The 12,747-nt window shown below is 51.8% G+C and overlaps 1 protein-coding gene across 1 annotated transcript in view; it reads right to left on the bottom strand.

Annotated features, from left to right (window-relative positions):
- The window catches only part of PREX1 (phosphatidylinositol-3,4,5-trisphosphate dependent Rac exchange factor 1), a 150,578-nt gene that overhangs the window by 15,245 nt on the left and 122,586 nt on the right, over positions 1 to 12,747 (bottom strand). Inside the window, exons 16-24 of the mRNA XM_049781304.1 lie at positions 11,030 to 11,172; positions 10,085 to 10,177; positions 9,378 to 9,526; positions 8,191 to 8,276; positions 5,945 to 6,081; positions 5,130 to 5,238; positions 2,641 to 2,828; positions 2,305 to 2,466; positions 489 to 699 (exon numbers count right to left, since the gene is read on the bottom strand). Coding sequence (XP_049637261.1) covers positions 489 to 699; positions 2,305 to 2,466; positions 2,641 to 2,828; positions 5,130 to 5,238; positions 5,945 to 6,081; positions 8,191 to 8,276; positions 9,378 to 9,526; positions 10,085 to 10,177; positions 11,030 to 11,172 — 1,278 coding nt within the window. The remainder of the gene's footprint in view (positions 1 to 488; positions 700 to 2,304; positions 2,467 to 2,640; positions 2,829 to 5,129; positions 5,239 to 5,944; positions 6,082 to 8,190; positions 8,277 to 9,377; positions 9,527 to 10,084; positions 10,178 to 11,029; positions 11,173 to 12,747) is intronic.

Raw genomic sequence — 12,747 nt, forward strand, 5'->3', positions numbered from 1 at the left:
TTCCCCCACAAGGCCTGTAGATGCCCATGTCAAGGATGCCAGTAAGTGAAGAACTTTTCCCTGTTAAGAGTCTTACATGCTAGCGGCTGAAGTGACAGAACAGTAGTAGGGTGTTTTTCTTTCACGCGGCTGACCTGGGAAGGACCTGGGTTCAATCCCCAGTATCCCATACGGTCCCCCAAGCCTGCCAGGAGCTATTTCTGAGCACAGAGCCAGAAGTAACCCCTGAGCATCATCAGGTATAGCTTAAAAACTTCTCATGACTATGAATTCTGAGCCCACCTTGAATGCAGATATATTGGTTGTCACTCCAACAGCTATTCTAAACATGAGGTATTAAATTTAAGACAAAAGCCATATCTAGATACAGAGGTACAGAGAGAGGAAACCTAACTGTGGTGCCACCATTCCACGTCCTGGGTTGCTGATCTCCAGGCATGATTTTGTGTAAGATCTGTGATGTGGGATTTGGACATGCATGCTAGTACCTTGCTCTGGGTCAAGGCCGATGAGGGAGGGTTTGCGTCCGAAGCGAATGCTGAAGGACCGGCCGATTGAGGGGGTGGTCTTGGGGTAGGAAACTTCCATGAGGTTGATGTGGCAGTTAGTAGGGCAGAAATCCAGACCACACAGTGGGTGGGGCTCCAGGGAGGCTTGTTTGAAGGGTGGGCTCACCCTGCTTTTCAGCTGAGCTGCAAACTGAGAAAGAAGAGAACATTGGGATGGGGGTCAAGGTTCAGGCTCAGGGACATCTGTCCTCTTAGATTATACTCCCTTAAAAGGGGTCTGTCCCTTTAAGCTTGGACAAATTTGATAAGTAAAAACCCCTGGTAACTCATTTAGAAGCAGCTGCCTGGAAGGTATAAAGACCCCCAGTGGGGCTGTATTTTTGGTGGTTGTTTCTCTGTTTCTCCCAGACACTGACTGGATTTCCCTAATGGCTTCAGTGAAAGAACTGTTGACTAGACTAGCGGTTTCTGCTGTAAGGCCCCTGACTTCCCTATCCTGCCTGTTCCTTATTAAACCCTGTCTTGAGAAAAATCTGTCTAGCCAATCATTCCTTTTCGACCTTAGGCAGAAGGAAGCTCTTGGCACTGAATCACCGGATCCTGGCTGAGGTCAGATGTTCCAAACTTGGACATGTGTCACCTGGGTCCATGGTCCCCAAGCACATGTTACCTGCACCTCCCCTCCTGAGATGTGAATTTCCATGCTGAATTCTGAACCGGGATTCATTCCACCTTTGGAGAAGCCTGTGCCCTCTCTTGAGAATATTACTGGTTATTCCTTTTCTCTCTTTTTAATATTTCTAGCACAAATGTTTCTTTACATTTATTATTTTTTTGTATTTTTCATAGACTACTAATAGGTTATCTGTAATACCTATCTTGTTACACAGTTTATTTAAATTCAGGGCTGTGGAGTTGGAGTTGGAGGAAATTTTGGGTACTTGGAGTCGGAAGTACAAAAAACCTGAGGAGTCATTTATCTACCAGCTTCACAGCCCTGTTTAAATTTAAAGATTTTATGTGGGAGGCCAGAGTGATAGCACAGTGGTAGGGGGTTTTCCTTGCATGCTGCTGACCTGGGACGAATTAGAGTTCGATGCCTGGTATCCTATATGGTCCCCCAAGCCTGCCAGGGGCAATTTCTGAGTGCAGAGCCAGAAGTGACCCATGAGTGCTGCTGGGCATGACCCAGAAACCAAAAACTACATCCCCCCCAAAAAAGAAATTTTATGTTAGTTGTAATTCTTAAAATACATTACATAAATAAATAGTTCACATAAATTAAACTCTCATTTTTACCCTCTCCCTCCCTCCTAAGTACCTCCAAATACTTCAAAAAAAAAAAAGGGAAGAAGTTTTAAACTTGGACATGAGGTCAAGAGGTCCCAACACTGCACTGCCTCTAGTACAGTCTGTGTTTCCAGGAAGAAAAAATATGGGGTCTCTAAGTCCCCAGCCCTCCTGCATGTCAGCTGAAGTGCCCTCTAAGAATTCTTCCCAATCTCTGCAGGGGTGAGCACAAGGACAGCTCAAGAAGCTGTCAAAGCCAACAGGAGCTTCCTGCCAGTTGACTTCGCTCAGGCTCAGGCTAGTGTTACAGGGCGACAGTCACTTTGCCACCCCATGAGAAGGACTTGCCTGCAAAAAAAAAAAACCCACAAAGAAGAAACTCAAGAGATGAGGAGCCATACTCTTCTATTCAACAATGAGATATCCTAGTGCCTGGATACAGCCCTGCCTGAAGCCCCACCAGCCCATTTGCCCACTCCTTTATGAGCTTGCTGGGCGCCAGCACCTCCTGGTAGCGGGCAATCCTCTGGCCGATGCTCTCCAGCTTGGTGTCACAGATGTTTCGGAACTCGAAGTGCGACATAGTCCTCATGCTGTTGCTCAGGGCCATTAGGCGCCCACAGTTCTGCACAAAGATGCTGTCATCCACAGCAAAGGCCTCCAGGATCTGTGGGGATGGGAACACAGTCCCTGAGCACTAACCCCTGGGACTCATGGTGCTCCTAGCTAGATCCTAGCTGGATCCCAGGGATCCAGGCTAACTCTGAGGGATCATCTCTCCCACACACACTGCCCAGTGCCCACCCCAGGTATGGCAGGGCAGGGATGTGCCAGATGAGACCTTGGCAGCGAGGCCGAAGCAGCCACGTGGCTCCACAATCTTCTCCAGCACGTGGCACTTGACACCTGCTGTGCTCACATACTCGTAGACCACGCCATGCTCCAGGTGCACGTTGTCCACTGTCAGGCTGACCGTGGGGCTGTCCTCCTGCAGGCTCAGCTGGGGACCCAGGGATAGCAAGGGCAAGGCTGCAAGTCAAAAGTACAACAGGTAACCCCAAGCTCAGTACTGGGCCGAACAACATAGTCAGGGCCAAGGGGAGGAGCAAGACCCAGACTGAATCTGGTGGGACCTACATACACAGAAGGGGTGGCACTGTAACACTCAAGTGGAAAACAGAAGCAGGCCGAGACACCAAGTGAGAGAAATGGCAAGAGGGACAGATGACAGCTGAGCCCCTTCTGAAGTGGAGGTCCTGGATCATGCCGGACCTGAAGCTTAATGACCCCAGGAAAAATTTTTTTATTTGCTGAGACTATGTTTCTGTGTAGTCCCAGGCCTGATGAACTCAGGTCCAGAGGGGCTGATTCCTCACTAGCCACACAGCAGGGGACTGACAGACCCAGGAACTGAGAAAGGAATAATTTCCTTCCTTATCTGCTCCAAAGGCCCCCTCAAATGGCCCCCACCCCTGCATTCCTTTTGTTCTTGGTTCAATTTCTGTCTCCCCTAATGCCAGACCATGAAGGCAGGGCCTGTCCTCTGCGTCACATCAGTGCCTTGGAAGGCACCTGGCATACATGGCTGTTTCACCTTGATCAACAATTAGCACCACCCACCTCTCCTGGGGATCCTCACTCATTATCATGGGTGACCCCAGCTGGGGAAGGAGCAAAACTGTTCCTCCCCATCAGCCTTCCCCAGGAGGGCCCCTTAGCCAGCCTGCCTGTGTAGACTCCATGTCACCCCATAATCCCATAACCATGGTCCTATTCTGATTCTTCAAGGCCAGAGAGGAGCCCTGAGGTGTCTGAGGGAAGCCATGGAGGCCAGTCTGCCTGTAGCCCTCAGGAGCACAGGGCTGAGCACATAGCAAGATGTGGGAGGGAGAAGCTCTTATCTGAGTTGCAAATGCTCACTGAGCACCTTCAAGGGGCTGACACTGGCCCCGAGGCTGCAAATGGGCAAGCTGCAGTGACAGAGAGCCACAGTCTGGCAGAGCTGTGTGCAGGGACCAGAGGGCCAGGAGAGCTCAAGATCAGGAATACTCAGTGGCTGCTGAGGTGGATCACTGGGCAGGGCTGAGTGAGGAGAGAAGCAGGAGGGAGACTAGGAGGAGAGCCTTCCAGACAGGGAAGAGGCAGAGACAAAAGCCTAGGTATAGGGAGACATTTAAGAGCAAGAGAGACAGTGAACCCAGTAACATCACAGCAAATCTGATGAGAAAGTTACATAGAATCAACCAAGCCCAGTGAGCCTGAACAGTAACACAAAAGGCTCAGCTAGCACCAACCAAAACCCAGGAATTCCTCAGACACTGACTTTCGTAACACCATGTGGAGACGGAGCAACCGTTTCAAATTGACCTATATTGATCTAAGTTTTGATCATTCCATTTGCTTTTTTGTTGTAACAAGCAAAAGGAAGCAAATTTGTTTTTGGCAGGTTATGGTGGTAGTGGAAAATTGGGGACACTGGTGAAGGGAAGGTCACTCTGGTGATGGTGGGATGGGTGTTAGAACATGTAACATGACTGTTAGAACATGAAACGACTGTCTTCTGAACTTTGTAAATCATTAAGTTATAAAATTATAAATTTTATTTAAAAATTTTAAGAAGATAGGATGGCAGGGAATGTTTAACTGTGGGCAGCCTTAGGCCCAGGGAGGAGCTGGGGAGGGAGGCAGGAGCATAGGCACAAGGAGGACTGACACCAAGGTTGGGAATCTCAGGACTAAGATGAGCACCAAGGAGAGGGCAGGCCTAGGAGGGAAGTCAGACACAGGCTAAATCTGCAGTGCATGTGAGTCATTCATTAGAGGCTGGGCGGGTGGAAAGTCAGGCCGAGGCCAGTGTTTCACTGGGAGCTGGTGGTGGCAGAATAACAGCACAAAGCAAGTGTCTCCATGAGACCCCAGGAGATGTCGATCAGGAAGAAGGATGGAAGCAAGAAGAAATCGAGGTGTGAGAGTGGGGAGGCTGCTAATGTGCGGAGTTGGGTCCTGGGTTTCTAAGGGTGAGATGGAACAAGAGCTGGTCTGGAAAGAAGAAGTGGGAAGACTTGGCCTGACACCCATCATGGTTGGTCAACCTGGAAGGCTGAGGAAGGGGCTGTGAGCCATGAATTTACATGGTTTCTCAGGGCTAAAAGCTATGGATCATCCCCACAGCTCCAGAAAGCAAAGCAGCCCTGCAGGAGGGAGCACAGGGCTCACCCAGGGAGAAGCACCCCAGGCTCACATTGCTTTGCCCTGGCCCTGAGTGTCCCAGGAAGTGATGATAATGGGCAGGAATATAGACAGGCTCTGACTATCCCAACTGCCCCTTACCTGCATCAGGCAGGTCCTCCTCCCTGACCTCTGTGCCCTGAGGCTCCTCCTGGCTGGCTCGGGCCATCTGTGCATCCTCATGGCTGTGGTAGACCCACTGGTACAGGCCCTGCAAGGGGAAGACAGGACCAAATGTGGGGTCCAAGGACTCATGCATGGTAAGGTATGGGCCTTGCTGCCAAGCTCCCTGCTGGACCCCTTTTTTTTTGGGGGGGGGGGTCACACCCGGCAGTGCTCAGGGGTTACTCCTGGCTGTCTGCTCAGAAATAGCTCCTGGCAGGCATGGGGGACCATATGGGACACCGGGAATCGAACCAACCACCTTTGGTCCTGGATCGGCTGCTTGCAAGGCAAACGCCGCTGTGCTATCCCTCCGGGCCCCTGCTGGACCCCTTAACCTCTGGGCGACCCCACTGTTCAGAGGACCCTAACATTCTGCTCCTGAATCCTCCAGGGGGTCTCTGGCCTCACATGGCCCTCACCCTCTGCTCTTCATCAGGAACGAGGGTGTAAGACCCAGGGAAGCAGAAGCTGCTTCTGTCACATCTCCAGGGCCTAGGAATGAGCTGACATGAGGCAAAGCTCAGTGACAGCTTTTCTGAATGACCAGTGGGGAGTGGGGGACACCAACCATCTCAGAAGAAACCCCACAGTGACCCCAAAGTGATAAAGAAAGGAGGTTCCCACCACTCAGTCGGGAAAACTGAAGCCTGCTCTAGTCTGAGCATGCAGTGGGGGCACCAGAGCTGGACCAGCAAAACGCCACCCTCAACCCAGTAGAGGCCATGACCCCAGTGGGCAGCCCTGGTGCTTACCAGGGACTCTTCCCGGTGGCTCCGGAATGCCTGGAAGTGCTCCAGAACCTCAGTGGCACTGCTGCTGGCCACGCTGCTGCCGCTGACCTTCAGCACACACTGGCCGGCACAGAGCCCCACAGATGCCGCCTCTGAGCCTGAGGGGAAAGGAGGACATAAGGTCAGACATGAATGAGGTCAGGGAAGGGCAGCAGGAAGAACCCAGACCCACTCCCTCCTTGGAACTCATTCTGCAAGGGGAACAGTAGCTGTGGAAGGGCAAGCTGGGCCTTGGCCATGCATCACAAGACCTAACTAGAACCTAGAGCACCATCATTAAAGAGCCACTTCCTCTGAAGTGCTGGGAAGCCTGTCAGCTGGAAACAGAGAGGCTCAAAAAGGTACAGTGGCTCCCTCAGAGCAGCACAGGACCACACAGAATTCAGTTGGTTCAATTCACATGCAGTTTAGCAACTGGTCTCCGGGATTAACCTAGATTCCTAAACCATAGGTGTGTCCTGAAAGAGCAGGAAGCAGACACTAGCCAGCCAGCTCTATTACTTGTGACAATCAGGGTGGAAGAGGTGCCGGGATTCAGATCTAGTGGCTTGTATTCGAACCTGGCTCTGCCACACGCAGACCACCATGTGACTTTCAGTACCTTCCTTCCCCTCTCAGCCTTGGTGGCCTCCCCTGTACAATGGAGTCAGCAGAGTCTTAGGGTTTCCCTGAACCGCTGAGCTCAAACCTCACAGCAGCCCTTCCAGTCCCATGTTGTCAGGCTCCAGAACATGTGGTTGGCCAGGACCCCCCCAGGCAAGTATAGGCAGAGCCACTTCTGAAGGTGGGGACTGTCCTGAGTACCATGGTACCTTTGTCAGATGGAGAAGGACCAACCAGCCTAACACACTAAGTATCTGCAGACTGGCCATGGATGCTCTGGGGCGAAAACTCTCTTCAGGATAAGGAAAAAAAATATCCTTTGCATGTCAAAAAATCCCCAGTCGAGGTCCGTCCGTGGGTGTATCTTAACATGCATAACAGGAAAGAACAATGGCCATACTAGTGGACAGGAACTGCTCAAATAAAAAGGGATCCATGGGGCCAGAAATATAGCACAGCAGTAGGGTGTTTGCCTTGCACTTGGCCAATCCAGGACAGACTTGGGTTCCATTCCGAGCTTCCCACATGGTCCCCAGAGCCTGCCAGGAGTGATTTCTGAATGCAGAGCCAGGAGTAACCCCTGAGCATAGCCGGGAGTGACCCTCCCCCTGCCAAAAAAAAAAAAAAAAAAGAAAAAGAAAAGGGGTCCCTGATGAGAGGCGGGGGCTAGTGGAATGGAGATGGTTCTTGCCTTGCACATAGTTAACCTGAGTTCGATTCCTAGCACTGCGTAAGGTCCCTTCAAGCTCCACCAAGGAGTGAACTCTGAACATAGCAGGGCAAAAAAAAAAAAAAAAAAAATCATCAAATAAAAATAAACCAAAAGGGGGGGCTGGCGCAGTGGCACAGAGGTAGGGAGTTTGCCTTGCACTAGGACAGACCGTAGTTTGATCCCCCAGTGTCCCACATGGTCCCCCAAGCCAGGAGCGATTTCTGAGTGCAGAGCCAGGAGTAACCCCTAAGAGTCACTGGGTGTGCTCCCCCCACCCCAAAAAGAAAACAATAAAATAAAATAAAGTAAACCAAAAGGTCTTATCTGGTCCAGGCAGGCCGGCAGCTTTGTTGGAGACTGGCCAGTTCAGTCTGTGACAAAAAGGCCTGAGCCTCAGCTCACAGCAGCAGCAGTTCTAGCCACAGACATCCCAGTTCCTTCCCTTAAGAAATCAAATCTGGTTGCTGGAGTAATAGCACAACAGACAGGGCATTTGCCTTGCATGTGGCTGACCCATGTTTGATCCCCAACATCCCACAGGTCGCCCCAAGCCTGCTAGGAGTGATTTCTGAGCACAGAGTCATGTGAATGTGTAGCCAAAACAAAACAAACATCAAGAAAGAAATAAAATCTGGTGAGACTGGAGCCACATCTTTGACCAGGTCATCCCAAGGCAAAGAGCAGCCACTCCTTTCACAGTGAGCACATGGGAGGTTCACTTGGCTGCCGTCCTCACCACTCCTGATTGCCTTCCTCCTGCCTACCATTTCGCAATGGCCTGATCCCTGTGGACATGTATGTTTGCAGCCTTGAGGCAAGGATTTGGCCGCCTCTGCCCGCAGATTGACCTGCCTCCTCAGGCCTCTCTCTCCTCTGGTGGAATCCTCCTCACCTCGGCCCACGGCGTAGACATATGGGGGAGCAGCTCCGCGGATCTGGAAGCACAGAGCTTCAGGGCGGTCGGGGACCTTGATGACCCTGAATCAGGTAAGAGCAGATGGTCAGATAAGGCCTCCGGGACTCTGGAGAGGTGTTGCCACAGCAGAGGCAGCGGCGAGCCATGCAGCCCATGCATGAACAGAGGAAGCAGTAGTCAGGGCCTGTGCCACCAGCCCCTCGGTGGATCCAAACCACAGGCAACAAACATCCTCATTCTCCTCTGTCCCTCTCTATCCCCCCATCTCCCTCTAGTCCTCAGTTTCTTGCAGACCAGCCCTGCCCACAGTGAGAGAAGAGTTTCCTGCCATCACTGTGGGTGGGTGAAGAAGTAGCCCCACACCTTGGTGCTCAGTGAGGTCATGTCCTAGCTAGGGTATATTCTGCAGAAGTCAGCCTGGACATTGGATCCTACTATTTTGCTGAGGGACACAGGTAAGAGATGGTCAGCCCTGTCAGGACCGTGGCAGGGGTTGTCCTTGGACCTCCCACTGGGCCCTCGGGGCTTCTGGATGCTGCAGCAGGAGGAGCACCCCTACCCTCCACACAGCACCAAACTCTATGTTCCCATCCTGCTGTCTCATCTCCCCATTCTCACTTGCCCCGTGAGCCTGTGACTAGAGTGTAGGGCCACGTACCAGGACAGAAGCAGGAGAAACCAAACAGTTTCTGGACAGAACAATTTCGACAGAGCCTCCCTGAGGAACCAGCCCTAGTTCCCCACCACGAATGACAAGCCAGGTCGGCAGCTGCCTCCTCTCTGCCCTGATCATTTTGTCTTTCTCTGCAGCCAGAACCCAAGCAAGTCACGTCTCCCCTCTGCTCAGAACCTTCCTGGGCCCCTTCTGTCCCTCTACATCCATCTGGCTGGCCTGCTCTCTCACTCTCCCACCCACTCTCTGTTTTAGTCCTTAACAGCCACCGATAGTTCAGTCAGGCTCTCAGCTCCTGCTACCCACAGCAGTCCTCGCCCTGTCCTCACTCCCCCTCTTTCTGAGCTAGCCAGGCTCCTATTCAGATTGTTCCTTAGGTTGGGGTTCTGAACCCACCCAGGCCTAGTCTGGCACCAAAATGCATCCACAGGAATAAGGGCAATGACCAGCCCACCCTGCATTCTTAGCTCGTGGCCATATGGATGCTCACTCTTTGGCCTTGGTGGCCACCAAGAGGCGTAGGGGGCGGCGGGAGCAGAAGGACTGGTTGAGGACCGTCTCCACTTCGGAAAAGGGCCGTGTGAACACCAGGTCCTCGTTGATGGAGTAGATCTTCCGTCCCACCTGCAGGCCGGCCATCTGGAGGGGCCAGGGAGAGGGACACAGGGTCACAGGTGATCTGTGCAGACAGAGCAGGCCCAGAGACCCAGCAGAAGAGGAGACAGCCCCCATGCCAACCTCAGTCCCCTTGGGGAGGGGGCAGTTCAGAAGACCCCAAACATGGCCATGAGAGTGAGAGGGAGCAAGGGGACCACTCAGGGCCTGGCCAGGACAGATGCTCCCTCCTTCCAGCCACACCAGTGCTGGGCTTGCTGCCACTCCTGGATGTCACTCTGGGTGAAACCTTGCCCACCCCCACCTCACCCTCCTTCCTCCTCCAGGCATGAGGCCTGCACCAGGGCCCAGACAATCTTCACTTCCCTGCTCTGTCTAGGATCCAAGATTAGGAATGAACCAGCTGCTTCTCTTGTACCTCCCAATATAGCCAGGAGAGGGGGGCAGTGGTCCACAAAAGCAGCAACGCTTCCCCAGACTTTATAGACTCCAGGATCCTGGACTCAGTTCTCTAGTGTAGGCCATAAGCCTGCGGTGGGGGCCACAGTCACCCCAGGGGCCCAGATATGGTTCCAACCTCACCTCGGCCAGCGAGCCTCTCTGGACCGACTTCACCACCACAGCCTTGTTCTTCTCCTCGATCTCAAAGCCATAGTCCTCCTCCTGGGGCAGGATCTGCAGCGCAAGGCAGGAGGTCTCTGGTGGGGGCACAGCGGGGGGACCCCCACAAAGCCATGATCCTAATGCCCCACACTGGGGAGACACAGAGAAGAGGACCCACCTCCCCCCAGGGGAGGGACAAATCCAGACCCCAAGGCTGGTGTGGGGTGAAGCTTAGAATCAGACAGCATCAAAGCCCATATCACAAGGAGGGTGTCTGACTCTCTACCAGTATTGATCATCTGACTTCCCAGCCCAGCAAAGCAGAAATGCACTTAATGAAGAAGGAAAGGGGCCAGGACCCCAGAGAGAGAGCAGGAAGATGACTGTCCACATGTGGCTGACCCCAATGGTCAATCCTACCAATCCTACCACCACCTGGTTACCCACCACACAGGCTCCCCACCACTGCCTGAGCAGGGAGCAGTCACTAAACTCCAACCTTCCAAGAAGGGAAAGAGGGCACATGTCTAGTATGTTAAGGCCTCATGTGGGTCCCATGTGGGTCCCAACATGACTGGCCCCACTGCCAGAAACAGAATGACATCCTGTTTTGGAATGGTAACTGAGAAATAGTTTTGGGGTCAATTCTCCAGGTCCCACATGACAAGTATGGACCATCTACTAGGTCAGCACAGAGCAAGGCTGAACCTGGGAAACCGCCAGGATGAGCAGAGAAAAGAAGTGAGGGGCTCACAAGTTCTCTTGTGGAAAAAGTAGTCCTGGGAGAGGACCTGGCCACCTTTGGATCTCTCCCCTCCTCCATCCCTCACAGGGGATCCCATCTCCAGCCAGGACTGCAAGTGACCTAGCTTTGGTCTCCACATGGAGCATTAAGACACCTTTGGGCATCAGTCTGGCTCCTACCAGCAAGCGCTTGGCCAGAATGTTCTCCACCAGCTTGAAGTCACTGCGCAGCTGTCGGTTCTTGCTGCTGGTTCCTTCCATCTCCTCGTCAGCATGGAAGCGGAAGTATTGAGATTCATCCTTGAACTCGCTCTTCTCTAGCACTGTGAAGGAACCAGCCGGTGATCAGGCCCCACAACAGCACAATCTGGCACCAGCCCCTACCACCAGCCCAGGATTTCACTCCAAGGAGCCATAGGCCAGCAAAAGCACAGAAGGAAACAGCCTATGAGAATCTGAGCCCCAGACTTCTAGAGAAGTCCAAATAGTCAGACTGGAGAGACAGTACAGCAGGAAGGGTGACAGCCTTGCACACAGCTGACCCACATTCTATTCCCAGTACCCCAGAGGGTCTCCTGAGTATGGCCAGGAATGATCTTTGAACAAAGACAGGAGTAACCCCTGAGTATTTCCACTGTGTTGCCTGCTAGAAAGACTGATCACAAAGCTACAGGGTAAGAACCAGAGGAAACTCACAGCACAAGAGCAGATGGAGGGGACAGAGCCTTGCAAGAGAATGGATCAATCATGTGTTTACAAAACTCAGGCTGTGGGGGATGGCTGGCTCGAAGGATACTCACAGGGGTTCAGAGAAGCTAAATGGAAGACTGGGAGGAAGGAACTGGGTCCTGATTGGGCAGTAACAGACCATAGGTAATAGTAACAGACCTATGAACCTGACCTAAGTTTCTAGAGAACAGTGAAAGTTCCCAAGGACAATGTTTAGGGGGTCTCTTTCTCCTAGAGTTTAAAAAGTGTCCATTTTCAAGGCCATTAAAAAGATCTTTAAAAAGATGTCCATTTACAAGAAGCACAAAGACAAAATCGGAGATTTCTACCAAAGACAAAATCGGAGATTTCTACCAAGGCGATGGGCAGATGTAGAGGCAGAAACAAATCTAATGTTTAACCCAACAAGAAATGCATAGCCCTGAGACTATGTAAGAAGAAGACAAAGCTATCAGAAAAGGCCAGGAGATGTAGAAATATTCAAGCAAAGATTATGGTACCACAGATAGAGAGCACCACATGGGCAAAAGTCTAGAAAGAGGAGTTCAAGTCACCAGGAATCAGAAACAAAACACAGTGAAACACTTTAGACGTGGGGCTGTAAAACTTAGGGACCAAATCTGCTCTACCACTGTTTTTTACAAATAAAGGTGACCACCTTTTCTCTTGGGTTTTTGGTTTGTTTGCCTTGGATTTGGGGGCCACACCCACCAGTACTCAGAGCTTCCTGTGCCTCTGTGCTCAGGAATCACACCTCATTACACCTGTGGGACTCAGCGAATCATATGGTGCTCTGATGAAGTCAGACATGGGCAGTACCTAAACCTGCTGTACTATCACCTTCTTTCTTATAAATAAAGTTTTATTGGAACAAAGCCATACCCCACTTGTATACATATTACCTGGGGCTGCTTTCTTTATCCTCACCAGAGCTGAATCATCACAGATGATTGTATGGCCCACAAACCCTAAAATACTTTATAGACTTTCCTGACCTCCCTTTCAAGTTGGGGAAATGAAAAGACTAATCAGGAATCCACAGAGTGTGATGTCAACCCTACAGATGGCAATCAGGTGCCAGCATGTGCCAGGCCCACCCAGACAACAAGCCTATCTTCCAGGGACAAGGAAGCTCCAAATGGGGAGCTAAAGGCTCCAAGAAGAAATCA

Source organism: Suncus etruscus, chromosome 9 (assembly GCF_024139225.1).
Source record: "Suncus etruscus isolate mSunEtr1 chromosome 9, mSunEtr1.pri.cur, whole genome shotgun sequence".
NCBI lineage: Eukaryota > Metazoa > Chordata > Mammalia > Eulipotyphla > Soricidae > Suncus > Suncus etruscus.